Source organism: Oryctolagus cuniculus, chromosome 9, assembly GCF_051225735.1.
Source record: "Oryctolagus cuniculus isolate XC-2025 breed Fujian yellow rabbit chromosome 9, ASM5122573v1, whole genome shotgun sequence".
NCBI lineage: Eukaryota > Metazoa > Chordata > Mammalia > Lagomorpha > Leporidae > Oryctolagus > Oryctolagus cuniculus.
This window is the reverse complement of record NC_142875.1, coordinates 132,457,599-132,477,641: the sequence shown is the minus strand read 5'-3', so window position 1 is coordinate 132,477,641 and position 20,043 is coordinate 132,457,599. Positions and strand designations below refer to the sequence as shown.

At 48.8% G+C, this 20,043-nt stretch overlaps 2 protein-coding genes across 9 annotated transcripts in view; one reads left to right on the top strand and one right to left on the bottom strand.

Moving 5' to 3' along the window:
• The window catches only part of CNTN1 (contactin 1), a 384,862-nt gene extending 371,383 nt beyond the window's left edge, over window positions 1-13,479 (bottom strand). For 7 of the 8 annotated variants that reach the window (XM_051850934.3, XM_051850935.3, XM_051850936.3 and 4 more), the window contains exon 1: window positions 12,992-13,479. The gene's annotated coding sequence lies outside the window, so the exon portion shown is untranslated. The remainder of the gene's footprint in view (window positions 1-12,991) is intronic. The other variant, XM_070049666.2, reaches the window with a different exon arrangement.
• A 1,713-nt stretch (window positions 13,480-15,192) lies between these two features.
• The window catches only part of LOC149124775 (uncharacterized), a 97,063-nt gene continuing 92,212 nt past the window's right edge, over window positions 15,193-20,043 (top strand). Inside the window, exons 1-3 of the mRNA XM_089303330.1 lie at window positions 15,193-15,601; window positions 16,259-16,434; window positions 18,858-18,995. Coding sequence (XP_089159456.1) covers window positions 15,193-15,601; window positions 16,259-16,434; window positions 18,858-18,995 — 723 coding nt within the window. The remainder of the gene's footprint in view (window positions 15,602-16,258; window positions 16,435-18,857; window positions 18,996-20,043) is intronic.

The window sequence follows — 20,043 nt, the reverse complement described above, 5'->3', positions numbered from 1 at the left end:
ATGGCTCAGCTCTGGCTATTGCGGCCAACTGGAGAGTGAACCAGCGGATGGAAGACCTTTCTTTCTGTCTCTTCCTCTCACTCTCTATAACTTTACCTCTCAAAAATAAATAGTAAAACTAAAATCTTTAAAAAAAAAACTGAGTATCTGTTGATACAACATTAAGAAATTCTAAGGAAAATTACAGAGTGGATGAAGATATTCACAAATATTCTTAAAGGGCTCAATCAGAATATACAACCTCCAAGCAACAACAAGCAAGAAGACCAGTATTAAAACAGACAAAACTCCTGAATGGGTACTTTGAAACAGGGCATCTATTTGGACAAAATACATATTAAAAGGTTTTCAACTTCTTATCAATGGATACACAAAACTCTAATTACTCATTGTGCACACATGCTTCCACCCAGCAGAATGGTTTAAGAAAAAAAAAAAAAAAAGCTGTTCACACCAACTGAGTTATAGGAAAGCTACAATCATTACATAGCTCATATTCCATGGGATGGATTGCTAAATGGCACAGCCACTTTCGCAAAACTATCAATATCTACTAAAGTAGTGGCTAAGCATACTCTATGACTCATCAATTTTAAACTTAGGTGTACTGCAACAAAAATGTGTGCAAATATATGCAAAAGTACAATAATCATGTATCAAAAGTACAATCTAAAAGTACAATAATTGAGTTCATCAGAGAACTCTTACTATAAATACAAAACCAGAAACAAGCCAAATGCCCAACAGAACACACACATTTTGGTATATTCATGTAAAAATGCCATAGAACTGTAAAAATCACCCGTTGCTACATGCAAGCATTAGTATCTCTCTCTCTCTCTCTCTCCCTCTCTCTCTCTCTCTCTCTCTCTCTCTCTCACACACACACACACACACACACACACGTTAAAGAAGCCTGACTCCCTAAAATGCTTCCTTTCAATTCCACTTACATAAACTACCCCACGGTCTTCGTGTGGAAGATCAGGTACCTCCAGGGAGAGGCAAGGTGGCAAGGACAGTGAAGGACCCCAAGAGGAGCTGTTGGCTGCAGAAAAGATCCTTTATCCTCAGCTGTGAGTTGGTTTCAGAGATACAAGACTTCACTGTAACTCACTGAGTCAAACATTCACTGTGCATTTTTGCATTCTTGTTATTCTTTAATTTAAAAAGGTAAAAGAAAAACCAAAAGCAAGAATACAGGACTTTACTCAAAATAAGTGTTTGTGTTTGATCCCCCCATACAACAGGCACATAAACCAAATTTTTCTTTTCTTTTTTATTTTTTTCACAGGCAGAGTTAGTCAGAGAGAGAGAGAGAGAGAAAGGTCTTCATTCCGTTGGTTCACTCCCTATAGCCACTGCGGCTGGCACACTGCGCCGATCCGAAGCCAGGAGCCAGGTGCTTCTCCTGGTCTCCCATGGGGTGCAGGACCCAAGCACCTGGGCCATCCTCCACTGCACTCCCTGGCCACAGCAGAGAGCTGGCCTGGAAGAGGGGCAACCGGGACAGAATCTGGTGCCCCGACTGGGACTAGAACCCGGTGTGCCGGCGCCGCAGACAGAGGATTAGCCAAGTGAGCCACAGCGCCGGCCATAAACCAAAACATGAAAATAGCATTTTTAGAAAAACTGAGATGATATGCTAATAACCAAAGAGGAGGTATGATCTCCAAGAGAAAACCAGATCAAATCAATCCATTAGTTGTTTAAAATGATTCTCAACTAAAACACAGTCATATTGTGTTTGGTATATAAAAATAGTACAATGGAAAATATGACACAAAATTCTGTTTATATTAAACAATTTCAGATCCAAACAAGAATATAACAAGCATTGTTTATATAGCATCTCAGTGGGCATCTTGCCATTTTCAGAGAGTGAATCTGTACTTTCAGTAACCATGACAATTAAATACTATCAGATTAGAAGCCTGAGGACAGAATTACTGTTTATGGTTTGTAAGGCTCAGGAGGAAAAATCAGGCCACAAAAGCATAAACACTGCTGATGCTTATGTCAAAATTCTAATGAGATATTTAAAGAGCACACTGTAAGGGCCCCGTCCGTGCTGGGGAAACACACCACGTAAATCACCGTAGTGGAAAGCCATTCTGCTGAGGAGACAGACATCCATAATAAAACACACCCAGATGCGCATGACCGAATTCCCTGCATTGATACTAAAAGTACTTCAAGTCTAGGACCAGATTCTGGCACTTGGAATAGCAAAGGTTTAAACTGTGACTAACCTCCCGTCACGAGGGGGGAGCACTGTGAACAATGCAGGCAAACAGGCTGCAGACCACCCACGGGATACGGATTCTGGCCTCTAAGCATCAGCCGCCTAATCTCTCTAACTTTCCTATCTACAAAATGATACAAAACAATATATTTAATAAACCCACCTCACTGGTTTCCTGAAGGTCTGAGCTGCAGTGCGCAGCACCTGTATAACAATACCTAACCCAGCAAGTACCCAGATGTGTTCTCAGCCATTGAAGGGCAGTTAGAGAGAAGACTTCTGCACAAAACAAATGGAAAATCAAGTCCTGAATCTCAGCATTTTGAGCCCTTCTAGTTACACTACTTCCAAAAAGGACATACTGGACTCACATGACTCTCAAAAATTATATAGAATACATTAAGAGAAAGCACAGAATACTTTATCACGAAAAATAAACAGAAATTCACTCAGAAACAACAACAAGAATAAGTGTAATATTAGATAGGAATGACTGTGTGTGTGTGTGTGGTCCAAAATATCAAAAAAGGGCCAGCGCTGTGGTGCAGTGGGTTAATGCCCTGGCCTGAAGTGCCGGCATCCCAAATGGGTGCCGGTTCTAGTCTCGGCTGCTCCTCTTCTAATTCAGCTCTCTGCTAGGCCTGGGAACACAGTAGAAGATGGCTCAAGTCCTTGGGCCCCTGCACCCACGTGGGTGAACTGGAAGAAGCTCCTGGCTCCTGGCTTTGGATCAGCGCAGCTCTGGCCGTTACAGCCATCTGGGGAGTGAACCAGCGGATGGAAGACCTCCCTCTCTGTCTCTACCTCTCTCTGTAACTCTTTCAAATAAAATAAAATAAATCTTTAAAAATAAATAAATAAAATATCAAGAAATAAACACAAGACTTTAAAATATTCTTAAAACAGAAACTTATGTTAGCTGGTCTCTCATATTATTAAACACCAAAGTGAAAATGATGTGTTCCCAATACTTGAGACTCAGTAAAATATGAGTACCACAACCAGTGTCCTTACCCCATACACAGCGCCTTCCCAGTACATGATTTGGGTCAGCAAAATGAGTAAAGTCACCTGTCTTACAGTCAAGCTTTGTCACCTGCCAACAAGTGACCTCAGGAAAATCATTTCTCAGAGCTTGTTTATTGAAAAATGTCAATAACCATGCCATCAAATCTAACCTTCAAAACTACTGCAAAGCTCCAAAGATTATGCACATGACCATGCTTTATGAACCTCCGAAAATGACAGAAATGGAAGACCTTTCTATAGATGGGGAAGGGGGAATTAATTTTCTCACTACATAGTATAACACAGAAATATACATATACCTTATCCATGTAACTATATGTTTGTCCTTGCTTCTAAGATACAGAATTATTTTAACAACATTTACCTGTCGATTTAGCATTTTTAATTACTGGACATACTCGTCATAGCATTTCAAAATGTAAAACTTCTCATTCGACAGCTGTTTTATCTATCTCGTATAAATCCACAAAAACCAAGATGTTAATTTCTGAGATCATAATGAAGAACACAGCTGCTAGTTTTGTTGATTTTTAATGTATAGATATGAATACTGCATTTGTTCCAACAGTAACAATTATTTTAGTCTCAAGCTTCTTGCACTCATTTCTAAGAAAATATTTAATAAGCATCAACTCTGTCCAGTCCTTTTTTGTCCTCAGTCCTCCGGGGTTTCCCATGGGAGCGATCAACACTGGAACATTCACAGTGCATTGTGTCAGGTGCTACGGCAGGGAGGCCCACACGTTGGTACAGATGCACTGAGTAAGGTGCAGAACTAAAGACTGCAAACCCACTCTGGAAACGGTGGCACCCGACTCAAGGCGTGAAGAAGCGACACGGGCTAGTCCCAAGACGCACACCGAGACAATTATTCACGGTAGAGGATGGAACAGAGAGAGGGGCCGGCGAGAAAACATGATGTGCTACGGGAAACGTGCACAGTTCAGCGGGACTGATGTCATGGGAGACCCGACTTGGAACAGATTTGAGAGCAGATACTAGGGACCGCTTAATACAAAACTTCAGGAGCAACTCAAGACGTCCAGGCATCCTGCAGAGCACAAGTGTCCTCTACGGATGATTTCAGCAGACGAGGCACACGCCAAGGCGGGTTTGCAAAGTCAGCGATGGTTACTGTGTAGAGACCATGCTTGTGAGAAAGGACTCACTAGAGGGCAACCAATACAGGAACTCTGGGCCCTCCAGGTCCCTTTTTGTTTTTTTATGTATTTCAAAAGCAGAGAAGCAAGAATATACATAGAAACAGAGAAGGATACAGCTCTCCCATCAGCTGGTTCACTCCCTAAAGGCCTGCGATAGCCAGGGCTGGGCCAGGCTGAAGCCAGGAGCCAGAAACTCCAGCTGGGTCTCCCTGTGGGTGTCAGGGGCCCAAGCACTTGAGAATGGGCTGCTGCCTCCCACGTGCGCAGTAGCAGACAGCGGGAATCTGGAACAGAGCCAGCACTCAAGCCCAGGCACTCCACCATGGGGTACCTGAGCAGCACACTAAATGCCAACACACCCACCCTTTCAGCACCTCTGTTTCTTACACAGAAATCACAGTCTTCAAAAGCAAGCTGCCCCTCGTCACACATCTGGTCACTGCGCGCAATGCACTTCAGCCAGAGCTCTACGTAATTCTCTGAAGAACCAGGCAGCCTGCTTCCCAGAAAGGAGACGAAAACCCCCAACCGCAAGCATTCAGAGCGGTCACGACGGAGCAGGCAAAGCGCTCACACTCAGGCCACACTGTCCAGAGCAGGCACAGCGTTCAGCAATTACCCAGCGAGTGAAGGACCATCTGGATAATCCTGGCAGAGCAGATGTAGTGCCTGAGTCATTCAGATAATTGTGCAAACAATGTACCTTGCTCTGGCCGAGTAAGCTGGTCATTAGTGTCGTCCACAGAGCACTCTGGCCCATGGCACTTTTGAAATGGACAATCATAGCTCGCAAAGAATGAAGGTGTCATTCACCTCACGGGAGAGCCGCGTAAAGAATTACGGGCTCTTAATAGACTGCGAGTGCTCTTTATGGGCCCCCGGAGCCTTTTCCCACTGCGAGAGGCGCAGGAGCCACGGGAGCCAGACCTCGGCTCAGAGCAGCACACGGGTTCAGCCACTGCCCCTTCCCCGTGTGTTCTCAGCGCTGTGTGAGGAGGCAGCAAGCTTTCTGAGCCTTCAAGCATTAAGGGATGCCAGCAAACGGATGGCAGGCTCAACTACGGTAAAGTTACAATCACCCTGTGTCAGAAAATACGCTCAGAAAGCCAGGAAGACGAACAAGATTTCATGAAACGTGAGCATTGCAGTAAAGAGTCATGTGTAATTCACATAGGATGAGACACAAGAAGTCAACAAATTTCTTGAACTCATCCGAAGCTACAGAAACACAACTCAGAGGGACTAGATATAACCGGCTTCTATCCAAACGGCCATGGCGTCTTTTACCATCGAAGTGTTCCTGAGACCACTAAATGGCCAAATGGGAACAGATACATCCTCCCAAGTCCAAGTCCACACATCAACACCGTGGGAGCAATCTGGCAGTAAATGCCAAGGCTAGAAATATTTATGTTTTTGTCCTGCGAAGAAATTAGCATAAGGAAATGGTCAGAAATGCAAACGGATGGGAATTCACATTCATGTTCACAACTGAAATACTGGAAACCATACAAAGTCTCTATCTATATAACAGAATATTTGGCAGCCACAGAAACATTGTTAGAACGAGCAGTACACAAAATGAATAAATGTAGACTACACGATGTTAGGTAAAAAAAGCCAAATGCAAACACAAGCATTTACTGCAAAGTCAAGTGTATAAACTGAAAATACTGGAAGACTGAGAACGGGTTTCTCTGTATTGTAGAATTTTCTACATTTCCAATTTTTCTTATTCTGTATTTCAATGCAAGTTTACAAAATAGGTCACCAGGGGGCTGCATTGTGGCACAGAGGGTTAAGCTGCTGCATTTAGCATCCCATATAAGCACCAGGTCCAGTCCCTGCCGTTCCACTTGTGAGCCAGATCCTTGTTAATGCACCTGAGAAATCAATGGAAGATGGCCCAGGTCCTCGGGCATCTGTCACCCACAAAGGAGACCAGGATGGAGCTTCAGGCTTCTGGCTTCCACCCGTCTCCAACTCTTGAGCCATTTGGGGAACAAACCAGCAGATGGATTATGTTTCTGTCTCTCCCTCCCTCTCTGCAACCCTTCAAACAAATACTAAATGAATTGAATTTTTTTTTAAAAATGTCACTTATACTATTCTAGTGAACTCACGCCCAATTCTCCTGCATTTTCAAGGTCTAACACAGAATCCAACTGCTCTGGCGCACTGAAAGTTTCAAAATAAAGAGAAGCAACGTCAAAAGTAGAAAAAACATCAAACCAATGATTACAAATGTATGAAAAGGTGGAGAAACTCATACACTAGGATTTGATGCACAGCCTCCTCTGAGTGTGCAAAACCACTTTAAAAATGGCACTCTAAGAACTGCTATTGCGGCGTAGTGGATAGAGCCGCCACCCGCAACATTAGCATCCCATGTGGGTAACAGTTCAAATCCCAGCTGCTCCACATCTGACCCAGCTCCTTGCTAACGGCCTGGGAAAGCAGAAGATGGCCCATGTAGTGGGCCCGTGTCACCCACAGAGGAGACCTGGACGAAGCTCCTGGCCTCTGGCTTCAGCCTGGTTCACGTCCAGCCATTGTGGCCATGGGGGGTGGGGGTGAACCATCAGATAGAAGAACTGTCTGTTTCTCTCTCTCCCTCTCTCCCTCTCCCTGTAGCACTGTAGATAACAGGGAAAGATACAAACTACAATTCAGAGCAAAAATGAATAAATTAATTATGAATAGATGTTTGACAATTGAAAGCAGAAGTAAGAAAATCTTAAAAAATGATGAATCACGAGACAAAATGCCAGGAATGTTCACACAGCATCCACTGCCGAAGGCCAGACTAGAAGTAGCACATATGGATGAGGAGAAAGCAAAATCCAGTCCTCCGTATGACCCCTGCTCCTACTACTAATACCTACTATTTATGAGTAGTTACTCATACATTTTTCTTATTTAGTAAGCCACATATTTTGCAAATCTTTCATGTATTATCACACTTAATATTAAAATATTCTCTCAATTGCTACTATCATCTTCGACTTGCTAGCGTTTGCTTACCTGTGTAATGACACATCAACATTAACACGTAGGATTCCTTCCAAAGCCCTTGCACTTGGCCCCTATAATCCTATTCTACATGGCTCCTGATGATTACAGTAGGAATGGAAATGCAGAGTGAGAATTTACTTCCAATTGAATAAACTGGCATCCATGGGTGGACTCACCGGAAAGCCAGAGTGGGGAGGAGACGGGACAAAGACCCGGAAAGGAGGGTAAGACACAGTGGGACGAAACCACGGTCTCAGAGCGCGGTGGTTCCCAGAAGTGAAATTCAAGGAGGAACTGGCCAAGATGGAACGAGGCAGGGCAGAGGCAAGAGCAATGCACAGCGCAGCAGCAGGAAGAGAACCAACGCGAGGGCTGAAGAGACGCAGCTGGCCAGGACCCAGGGAGGACAGGCCTGGGATGTGATGCACAGGCGCCAACAGGCACAGACGGAGCTGTCTGTGCATATTTTAACAAGGCAATTACATGGCACGTGTAGTATAGACAAGTATGAATGGTCTCCCTCCCCACCAAGTCTCTACTTGGTCAGCAAGACACAAGATACGAGAACACAGAAGCAGACCCTTGGCCGTGCAGTTAAGCAGCAGCCTGGGACACCCACATCCCTGTGCCTGGCTGCGGCCCCAGCGCCACCACTCCCAACTTCAGCTTCCAGTTGACGCACACTCTGGGAGGGAGGAGACGAAGGTCCCAACACTTGACTCCCTCCCAACCACCTGGAAGACTCCCATGGAGCTCCTGGCTCCTGGCTTCGGCCTGGCCCAGCACGGCTGGTGCACTTTGCATGTCTGTGTCTGCGACTGTTGTCTCTCTCCCTCTCTCTCTTCCAAATAAAATGAACATAAATGTCTAACGAGATAAGAGAATGTACAGGATAATCAGCGTGGTCACAGCCTCTACAGGAACACTGAATCATTCTGTGGAAGCTCCGGAGACATCTCACGGCATCTATTACTCATCACGACGAGGACAACCAAGCCAGAGGAATTTTCCAGAAATAATTCCCAATGCCCAGCCTCTACCAATAGAATATTCCCAGATCAAGGCAGCAGCCGCGCCAACAATTCCTTATGCTGACAGTCCTCAGAGCTGTATTCAATGTGATGAGGTATACAAAAACACAGATTATCGTAACTGCAAAGATGCCTCTAATTAGAAAACAAACCAGATGTGAAAATAACAGTTAAGCAACAAAATAATAAAGATTAGGTTTCGGGGCCGGTGCTATGGCACAGCGGGTTAAAGCCCAGGCCTGAGCGCTGGCATCTCATATGGATGCCAGTTCTAGTCCCAGCTACTCCTCGTTTGATCCAGTTCTTTGCTGTGGCCTAGTAAACCAGTGGAGGATGGTCCAAGTTCTTGGGGCTCTGCACCCACGTGGAAGATCTGGAAGAAGCTCCTGGCTGCTGGCTTCAGATCAGCACAGATCTGGCCGTTGCCGCCATGTGAAGAGTGAACCAGCAGATCGAAGACCTCTCTCTCTGTCTGTACCTCTCTCTCTGTAAACCTGTCTTCCAAACAAACAAAAGCAAATCTTTTAAAACAAAAAAGATAAGGTTTCCAAATTAGTTACCTACTAAAAACATCCCAAAGAGCAGTGACCACCCTGCATGAGAATCATGAAGATTAAATGCTTTAGTTATTCTGACAGGTAAGGTGAGAACCTCATCACGCTTTGATTAGAATTTCGCTGAGTGGCTAAAATCCAAAACACAGGGAGCGACAAACGCTGGCAAAGATGTGGACAAAGGGGACTCTTAGACACTGCTTGTGAGGATTTAAATTAGTGCAGCCACTGTGGAAAACAGTGCAGAGACTCCTATAAAAACTGGAAACAGATGTGCCACATGATCCAACAACCCTACTAGCAGGTGTTGACCCAAAAGGCTTGAGCACAAATCAGAGAAAACTGCACCATCACGTGTATAGCAGCACTGTCCACAAAGCCAAAATCCGGAATCAGCCAAGGTACCCATGATCAGCGGAATGGATGAAGAAAATGTCAGCTATTTACACTGTGGACTATCATTCAGCTACGAAAAAGAATGAAATTCTACCATTTACAGTAAAACGGATGGAACTGGAGGACATCATGTTAAGTACATAAGTTGAACCCAGAAAGGCAAATACCACATGTTCTCCCTTATATGTGTGAGCTAAAATTTGAGAAATCTTTGTGTGTAGTAACGCTGCTGCAAATATAATTCTGTAAAACTCTGCTTTGTATCTTTGTCAAACCAGTGGTTAATAATGTTATACTACTATACTTTCAATGTTCTGTGATTATTTTAAAATTCATTGTATGTGGGTGAAACAGCCATTTTTCCATTTAATTACTACTTATAGCCCCTGACTATAGTCCCACTAACAGAGGGTCTTACTGCTTTTTACTTGTTACATTTCTTATTCAGTCAAGTATTAAGCCCTTCTACTGTAAATTTAAAGTAAGTTATCTTAAAAACTAAAAATACAGGGGCCTGCACTGTAGTGTAGCAGGTAAAGCCACCGCCTGCAGTGCCGGCATCCCATATGGGCACTGGTTCAAGCCCTGGCCACTTCACTTCCAATCCAGCTCCCTGCTATGGCCTGGGAATTCAGTGAAGATGGCCCAAGTCCTTGGGCACCTGCACCCACATAGGAGACCCGGAAAAAGCTCCTGGCTCCTGGCTTCAGATCAGCGCAGCTCCAACCACTCTTGTTATCTGAGGACTGAACCAGCAGATGGAAGTCCTCTCTCTCTCTCTCTCTCTCTCTGCCTCTGCCTCTCTGTAACTCTGCCTTTCAAATAAACACATAAATCTTGAAAATACTCCAACTAGAAAGGGATAGGGAAGGAGGGCGAGAGAGGAAGAGACCATCATTATGTTCTTAGAATTCTATCTCCAAACACACTGAACCCGTTAAAAACTAATTAAAAATTAAAATTATAAAAAATGTTAAATGCATTTAGTTGACACATACTGTTGTACCATTTTAATTAACAATGGCCCTATTAATTAAATAACAGTCCACTATGCAGCTTTCCTCATGGGAACACACGCCAACACTTCACTGAGCCCTATCCACCTCAAGATTTAGGGCTGTTCCTCTTGTTTTAAAACAAAGAAATGGGCCGGCGCCGCGGCTCACTAGGCTAATCCTCCGCCTAGCAGCGCCGGCACACCGGGTTCTAGTCCTGGTCAGGGTACCAGATTCTGTCCGGGTTGCCCCTCTTCCAGGCCAGCTCTCTGCTGTGGCCAGGGAGTGCAGTGGAGGATGGCCCAAGTGCTTAGGCCCTGCACCCCATGGGAGACCAGGAGAAGCACCTGGCTCCTGCCATCGGATCAGCGTGGTGCGCCGGCCACAGTGCGCCAGCCATTGGAGGGTGAACCAATGGCAAAGGAAGATCTTTCTCTCTCTGTCTCACTGTCCACTCTGCCTTTAAAAAAAAAAAAAAAAAAAAGGCCAGCGCCGCGACTCAATAGGCTAATCCTCCACCTAGTGGTGCCGGCACACCGGATTCTCGTCCCGATCGGGGCACCGGATTCTGTCCCGGTTGCCCCTCTTCCAGGCCAGCTCTCTGCTGTGGTCAGGGAATGCAGTGAAGGATGGCCCACGTCCTTGGGCCCTGCACCCCATGGGAGACCAGGAGAAGCACCTGGCTCCTGCCATCGGATCAGTGCGGTGCGCCAGCCGCAGCGCGCCGGCCGTGGCGGCCATTGGAGGGTGAACCAACGGCAAAGGAAGACCTTTCTCTCTGTCTGTCTCTCACTGTCCACTCTGCCTGTCAAAAAAAAAAAAAAAAAAAAGGAAACTCTAACAGGTTCATTAACTTGCCCCAAATCAGATCATCACCAAGTTGAAGATTCAAAATTAAAAGCAAGCTCCCAATACCTGTGATGGTTAGCTTGGCAGATTAAACCACTCATATTCCAGATAACCTGACAAGTTAAATTGTGATCTAACCATCTTAGAACTGAATTTTACACATGGAAAGCTGTAACTGAATAGTGTGACTTACACTGTTACTGGTACCAACACTGCACACTGTTACCATGACTGAACACTGGGCCAGCTAACAATTACCCCATTTGAAAGCCAAGTGCCTCGCAGCAGGAACACACCGTAGGGTAGGCCTTTAAGCACATCACGTGTGTCCTCCAAACCTTATTTTTCTCCTCTAAGGAAATGTTGGGGCCAGTGCAGAGGTGCAGTGGGTTAAGCTTCTGCCTGCAGTGCCTGCATCCCATCCAGACAACCCCAAGTCCTTGGGCCCCTGCACCAGCATGGGAGACCAGGAAGAAGCTCCTGGCTCCTGGCTTCAGATCAGTCCAGTTCCAGCCACTGCAGCCGCCTGGGGAGTGAACCAGATGGAAGACCTCTTTTTATCGCTCTTTCTCTGTCTCTCACTCTGCCAATCAAATAAATCTTAAAAAAAAAAAAAAAATAGAGATGCTATCAACACCAATAAAAACTCCGGATCACGAGAAAAATCCATGCAGAAACATCTACGAAGTCCACAGGATACAGACAGGTGAGTCAGCAGCCCACATTTAAATATCAAGCCCAGAAACAAAATCGGTACAATGAAATTCATCACCGCCCTGGAGGAGGGCAGAGGGGAGAAGGCAGCACCTGGGGAACCCACAGGCCTGGGGCCAGGGTGCACTCCTGACCCCAGCTCCCAGCCAGTGCAGACAGCCCTTGAGCTCAGACCTGGGTCCCCGCCTCCCCCAGCGCGGGCCAGGACTGCGCGCCCGGCTCCTGGCTTCAGCCTGGTGCCGCCGTGGCTGCAGTGGGCTTTGGGGGAGGGAACCCGCACCCCGGAAAGCAGATCCGTCCCCAGGCCCCGCAGCGCCGCCCCATCCGCCCGCTAGGAAACCACGAAGGTGCGGGCGAGCCGCCGGGCCCGCAGAGCCTACGGAGGCGGCCCCGCGCGGAGCCCACACCCCGGGCTGCTCAGGTCCCCACGGCGCCGGCCAGCGCGCGGGCGCGCACAGACCGCTGCGTGCGTGACGGAAACGCGTCCGCCCGAGGCCTCTTCCCCAGAGCGCTGCCCGCAAGGTCGGGCTGGCTCAGCCACCGCGCGGGGGCCGCGGGGCTGGACGCGCAGCAGCTGCAGACAGCCGTGCGCAGGCCCCGCAGCATCCCGCACGAAGCCCCGGGTGTAGACACAGGTGAGGCGGTCTTCCCGGCGTGCGCGGCCGCCGCCGCCCAGCCCGGTCCACGGGGAAAAAGCCCGACCGGCCGCCAGTGCCCGCGCCCCGGGGGCTCACAGGCCGCGTCGCCCCCTGCCGCGGCCGGACCGGGCTGTGCAGGCTGCGGGCGGCTGCGGACCCGCGCTCCGGCCCACGCACACGCCGGCGCCCCGCGGCCGTGGTCCCCCGGGGCGCCGCTGCCGCTGCCGCCGCCGCCGCCCGTCCCCGCAGCCCGGCCTGGCCTCCGTCCCGCACCACCAGAGCTGCGAAACCGCAGGTTTGGGGGTGCCGCGGACCACGCAGCCTCTGTTCCACCTGCCGCGAGGGACACGCCGGGCCCCTACCTGCTCCACCGCAGCCCGGCGCGACCCTACAGCTTTCCCCCGTCGGCGGCGACGGTGAGCACCTGGGCGCGCATCCCCGCACCGGCGCCCCTCCTGGCGCGGCCGAGCCCACCCGGGCCACTTGACAGCTCGAGCCCCGCCTCCCTGCACGCCTATTGGTCCCGTGGGCAGCGCGGGGCGGGGCCGGAACGCTCCTTTCTGATTGGACGGCGGTGGTATCACTCTCAGCGCCGGGGCCGTGTTTGCTGCGGACCAGGGTGGCGGCTTACACCCAGCGGCGCAGGAAGGGTCGGTGCGGTGCTTGGAAGCCAAAGCTGCAGCCTCGGCGTCCCAGGGAGGGGTCAGGCCTCCGGCCAGGCCCCCAGAGGACCGCGGAGCCGGGCGTCCTCGAAGCTACGGGCGGGGGAGGCGGGGGGAAGTGCGGGCCCACGTGTCGCGGCGCGGCCAGAGGACCGAAATTTCTCGAATAAGCCCACGCGCGTCTGCGGGACGCAGGGCGACGGGGCCTCGGCCAGGTGGGACCGCCCGTGCGCGGGTGCGTGCGCCTCCCTCCTGCCCGCAGGCGGGGTCTCCCGCCGCAGTCCGCCGCGCGGGGCGCGCGAGCACGCGTGAGGGCTGCACAGGTGTGGCCGGCTTGGGGCAGCTCTCGCTCCTCTGAGAGCACAGGGAGAGCTCAAAGACGCCGAGGAGATGCAGGGTATGGGAAAAAAAAAAAAAAAAAAACAACTAGCAGGTGCACGACACATTTCTCGTTCCATGCACATGGGGAGGGGGCCTGGAGGTGATGCAGAGTGGATCTGTGCGGCGAGAACCCGCGGGACACTCACTGAGTCACGTTCCCGCCAAATGCTTACACCTGTGCGGTTACGGCCCGACACCAGCGTGGGATTCGGGGGCCTAGTTGCGAGTTAAGACAGCAGTAGGGAAAGTGGCTTTTCAGCACCATCTTTCAGTCCTAAACATGCATTATTTTGAGTCACATGGAGATCTGGCACCCCAACCTTAAGCTTTAAGCAGAGGAGGTAGCATATCAAAAAACAGCATCGAGACCACAGGAAATGAAATTGGAAAAGGATACTAAAGAAGTCTGCTGTGTCCATGCATTCTTTTATTTAAGATGCATTTTTTCTTTTTTTAAAGATTTATTTATTTATTTGAATGTCAGAGTTACACAGAGAGAAGAGAGGCAGAGAGAGAGAGGTCTTCCATCTGATGGTTCACTCCCCAATTGGCCACAACAGCCAGGGCTGGGGGAGGCTGGGGCCAGGAGCCAGGAGCTGATCCAAGGGCCCAAGGACTTGGGCCATCTTCTGCTGCTTTCCCAGGCACATGAGCAGGGAGCTGGAGCGAAAGTGGAGCTGCCAGGACCCCAAAGGACCCCCATATGGGACGCTGGCTGGCAGGCTGCGGCTTCACCCGACAGGCCATGATGCCAGCCCCTTTTCAGCCCCCTTTCATTCTTACTCATTCCTAAAGCAAATGTCACTGTGATAAGTATAGTGATAAATGAGATGTGCAAGCTCTCCTGCAGCACAAACTTTGTTTTTCAAGCAGACTATATTACTTTGTGTATTTATTGATCTAATTAGCCGCTCTGTGTGCACACACACAACTTGGGAGTAGTAATAGGATAATTTCTCTCTTGATCAGGCACTTCACATATTTTTAGGTAAAACAGACTGTTTCTGGGTCTTTTGTTATTTGTTATTATCTCGGATGCCAGGTTGTGCATCTGTTCCTGGAATACCTACATTCATATTTATATAAATAAATCAAAATACCTGCAACAGAGCACTTTCGTTTTCCAAATCTTTCTGATACAAGCCCCCATGTTCTTACGTAAGCAGAAAAATCACCATTCTGGCCACTTCACACTTGTGGAAATCAAAGTAGACAAAGAAATGTGTCCCTTCCAAAACAAAGGTAGGCAACAATAACAGTGTGTGTAACGCTTAAAACATAGAAGACCTCCCATATGTGCCTGATGAGCATGTGGTTTCTAAAATGCAAAAGTGTAAAGAATCCTAGAAACCATCATTCTACCCGTTATTCTGCTATGGAAGGACTTGTACATAATTTATCTAAAGTCATATATTTTGTTAGAGGAAAATTTGGCTAGACTAGAACTCAGATCTTAAGACGACTCATTCATTATTTTTTTCAACCACATGAATACCTTTCTGGCAAATCTTCTGGCGTAGATGTTGCCCTTGAACCAACCAGATGTTTCCATTCTGACCCAATACATGAACTCACCTGCCGGCATCTATGAAAATACACAGAAGTGCTCCACTTCACCGAGCAAGGAAGCAGAGCACCAGCAGCCCCTAGACTCCAGTGGCGTGGTTAAGTCTGTGGTCTCTACCGTGACTGAGAGCAGAGAACCTGCGACTGCTCTTAGATGGACCGAAGCTGAGGCTGAGGCGAGCTTGCCTCTGGTGCTCCTGCTCCCTGAAGCAAGGGACAAGGGAACTGCAGAAGCCAGAGCCTGGCCCCACCCTGCCTGGCAGCCTGCAGTGTGCAAGAGAAACACCAGGGCTATTCTGCCCGAGTCCCTGCAGGCGCTGGCTCCCTCGTCTCCCATGATCCCATTGCGCAATTTGTCCGGCAGTACGTTGCCAAAACTCCCGCAGCCCCGTTATTGAATTCTCCTGCCATCCCCTCCTTCTTCCACCCTGCACTGGCCCTGGCTCTGCAAACCTCCCGATCCCCTCCAAGCAGTGATTGAATCTCAGCGAGCGGAGAGGAAGCCACAGCAACAGCACAGCCTCCCACAGCACGCATTCCCTTTCATTCTGCTCTGCTCCGCCCCCCACTTCCTCACTTCCACGCTTCCCAGGAGAGCAGTTCTGAGCACAGCCTGATGGGGTGGCAAAGCAGAGAGAGAAGAGGAAAGAGGGCCTTTTCCGATCGAGCTTTCAAGCTGCACTCAACACACAGAGAGGCGTGAGAAGTCTGCCTGCTGCTCCGGAGACAGCCACACTAATCCCCGCCTGCAGTGTCGGGAACATCACATCAGCCACTGACCCAGCTTTAGCAGAGCCCGCCGGGAATCAGGCAGAGAGAAGTGCAGCACGTGCACACACACGCATGCACACACTCGCGTGCACACACACACGACCAGCACCACGTGGTGGCGAGGTGAGGCTGGGAAAACAGCTTCCAAGTGCTAAATACTGGACACACTGTCGACAGCAGTGACGTGCTACTCACCCGACGCCACTGCAGTCTCCCCCGGCATTTCAGATTCTTTTCTGTTTTGCGCAGTGACTGTTGTGCATGAAAGGGCAGATTCACAGGCCAAGCCACACGCTAACAGTGCGGATTTCTTCACCGAGATCCGATCGTCTTCCAGCAAAGCCCGCCAGTTTTTCTTCAATGTTGCCACATCTGTGCAACAGGAACCGCCATCTACTGCAAGACAGGGATCTGACCTTGCAGCAGTATGGCCTGCAAGTTCCTCCAACTCCTAGAACCCATGGGAAGTGGCCATCAAGCCATTTTGGCAGCTACATTGCAGCCTTAGTGTCTGTGACTGAAGAAGAGCCGGCAAGCAGGTAAGACCAGTGAACCCCACTCTCGACCTTAATAAATACGTCCTTTCCTTTTATTGCCACCTGTCCCTAGAGGCACTGAGCATCCTGTTTTCTGAATGGCTCTCTGAAAGAATGGGCACCGTCACCGTCTGGGGTGGACAGGGGAGTGGTCCTTAGAAGACCTGTCGTTTCAGTCCATTTTACGCTGCCATCGCAGGGTACCTGAGTAGGCGTCCTTAATAAAGACAGAGCTGTATTTCCTGACCATTTTGAAACCCAAGATCAAGGAACTGACATCGGGTAAGGGACTGCCTCATCCCAGGGCAGAAAGCAGAAGGACCAAGACGGCTTGCATGATGGGGGAGAGAGGAAGACATAGAGGACCTCACTCCCAACACAACCGCGTCTGCATTCTGGAGGACAGAGCCCTCACGGCGTACTCACAACTTGAGGCTCTTCGACCTGGCTGCACTGAGCCACAGAGGACACACTCAACCCATTGCACCCTTGCTCCACTCTGGACCAATAATTAGCTGAGACGGTAAGCTAAGGACTGCAAAAAGTTCCCCATGCCTTAAAACAAGGGGCTGAGCCACACAATATGCATATTCAAATCTATTTATTTAAGAGTAAGGGATCAGGGGCCAGATGCCTGTGGTGCAGACATCCCATGTGGGCACCAGTTCAGCTCCTGGCTGTTCCACTTCCAATCCAGCTCCCTGCTGTTGTGCCTGGAAAAGCAGTGGAGAACGTTTCAAGTCCTTCTGCACCTGCACGCACTGGGAGACCCAGAAGAAGCTTCTGGTTCCTGGCTTTGGATGGGACCAGCTCTAGCCATTGCTGCCATTTGGGGAGTGAAGCAGTGGATGGAAGATATTCTCTCTTTCTCTCTCTTTATCTCTCTGCCTCTGCCTCTCTGTAACTCTGCCTTATAAAATGTCATCTATCCAAATATACATCCTGTCCCCCAAAATGAGTGACAGGCAAGCAGAGTAGAACAAAGAATTAGCTGTTTCATCCAGATTTTCAGTCATTAGCCAAAAGATGATCACTTTATCATTATTTTTAATATTTACTAGGTTTATAATGGACTGACCAATTTTCATTCTTGATGATTGGTTAGTTGTAGGTTTTTTGCCTTCACAGTTTTCTTGTGTTCAGAAATTTTAAAAATCATTCCAAATATCATTTTGACCTCTTATTTTTCTCTACTATATCTTTGTTTTTTTAATTTATTGATTTCTGCTCTTACCTCTATTACACAATTCCCCTGACTTAATTTTGATGTGGTGCCTTTTTCTCTCTTCCTGTGTTGGAAATGTATGTCACTGATTTCTCAGCCTTAAGCAAATAGTTTCTCAAACGTGCGCTCCAGCCTACCTGACAAGTTTTAACATCTTATTTTCATTATCATTCATTTCACATAGCTTCTAACCTGTTTTCTCTCTTGACTCAAAGATAACTAAGAACAGTGTTTTGCCAATAATCACTTGTGGTTTCTCATGTACCACTGGCCATTTTAGTCACTTATCAGGAGAAGAGATACTGTAAAGGGATTCAGAAGTTGTGCTTTGTGCGGGCTCTGTTTACAATGCCAAGGTCACACCTTTTTCAAGTGCGTCATGAAGAGGATTCAGAGGCTCAGTGTCCAGGATGGAGTAGCTGCTGTTGGACCATCTACTGGCAGCCAGAACCAGAGACCAGAAGAACCCAAATGGGGCAGAAACAGAGGCGCCACCTCCCAGAGGAGAAGGGCCATGGGGAGGGCCAGTTTCTCATCTTCCACAGTCTCTGGGACTGAGGAGAGGCCCCAGAGGGCTCCAAACCGGGGTGGCTAAACCTCACACAACAACAGCAACAAGGCACGGTGCTTCTGACCATCTTAGCAGAGGACAGAACTTAGGTGCTGACAGCAGTAAGACAGGAGACACCCAGAGAGGAACGCTCCAGGAAGCAGGGGTGTTCAGTTCAGCTAGTGAGCACCACCACCCCCATCTTAAATTCACTGCTGAGCAAGCAGACCAACAAGGACTCAAAGAACCAGAGCGGGGAGTAACCCCCCCCCCCACGCCGGAATCACTGCTGCAGCTTAGAAGACAAAGTCGGTGCAGGTGTGAGGAAGATCAAGCTCTTGAGACCACAGATAATCCTTGATTATCCAGCTGGGATTGCCCCAAAGGCAATCACGAGCAGCCCAGGAGAGGGGGGCAGGCGTTCCTACGCTGAGCAGAAGGCAGGCGAGGTGAAGACACAGCGGGAGACTTGACGGCTTCTTCACACTGTGGCTTAGAGGATTGGGTGACGCAGCCTCGGCCACGGAGCCCTAGCAGGCAGGCAGGCTGGAGGAAGCTCCAAGTAGACACAGTTTCTCCCCTGGAAGCCCTGGAGGGTGCACAACCCTGCTAGCGAGCCTGGGGTTGGCCCCCGGATGCTGCTTTGGAGTCTCGGGTCTCCAGGACTTTGAGAAAGTAAGTTTTTGTTGCTTTGAGCCGTTTTGTGGTTTGAACAGAGAGAGAGAGATCTTTGCCCTTTCACTGTGGTTTTTTGTTTTTTGTTTGTTTGTTTGTTTTTTGACAGGCAGAGTGGACAGTGAGAGAGAGAGACAGAGAGAAAGGTCTTCCTTTGCCGTTGGTTCACCCTCCAATGGTCGGCGTGGCCGGCGCGCTGCTGCCGGCGCACCGTGCTGATCCGATGGCAGGAGCCAGGTGCTTCTCCTGGTCTCCCATGAGGTGCAGGGCCCAAGGACTTGGGCCATCCTCCACTGCACTGTTATTTTGTTACAGTAGCGGTCAGACAACGGTAGAGGAGCTGAGCGAGGAGTTCGCTGCTCTCTGCTAAAGGGCACACGGAGTTGGAGTAGGGGCGGCCATGCTACCTACCTTTTAAAGCAAACACAGCAGAATAACACTGTTTCAGAAAACCATGACAGAATCCAGAATGCTTCCTGGCAATGGCCAGGATATCCCTAATGTGCTTTCCCCTCCCCTCAATCCAAAAACAAGGAAAATACTTGTATTCAGATGAAAGTCAGATATTGGAATTACAGATCAGGTCTCTAAAACTGCTATTATAACTATGCTTAAGGGCAAGAAAGGGACAATATGCCCCTAATGGGTATTTTCCTTTATAAATTTTCTGCACACGAATCTTCACCCTAGAGTCGGTTTCCTGGGTAACCCGGCAAAATGTAATAAATCACACATGCTTATTAGAGAAAGTAAGAAAAACTCGGGAGCTATAATAGCAGGAAAGCAATCTCCCTAGAGACTGGTAAGTTGTCCGACAGGTTCACGGGGCTTCTGTAACCCAGATGGCTCCTGAGTTTTCACAGGTGTTCCGGGTAAAGGCTGGCTCGCCACAGTCACAGCCCCGCTGTTTTCCTCTCCGCCCTTCACTGCCTCCTCCTCATCTGTTGTCCCTACGTCTTGCATTTCCAATCTCTTTTCCTCCAGACTTCTCCTTGTTACAACAATACATTCAAGTCTTCATAGGAAATCATCCTGGCTCGACACTTGC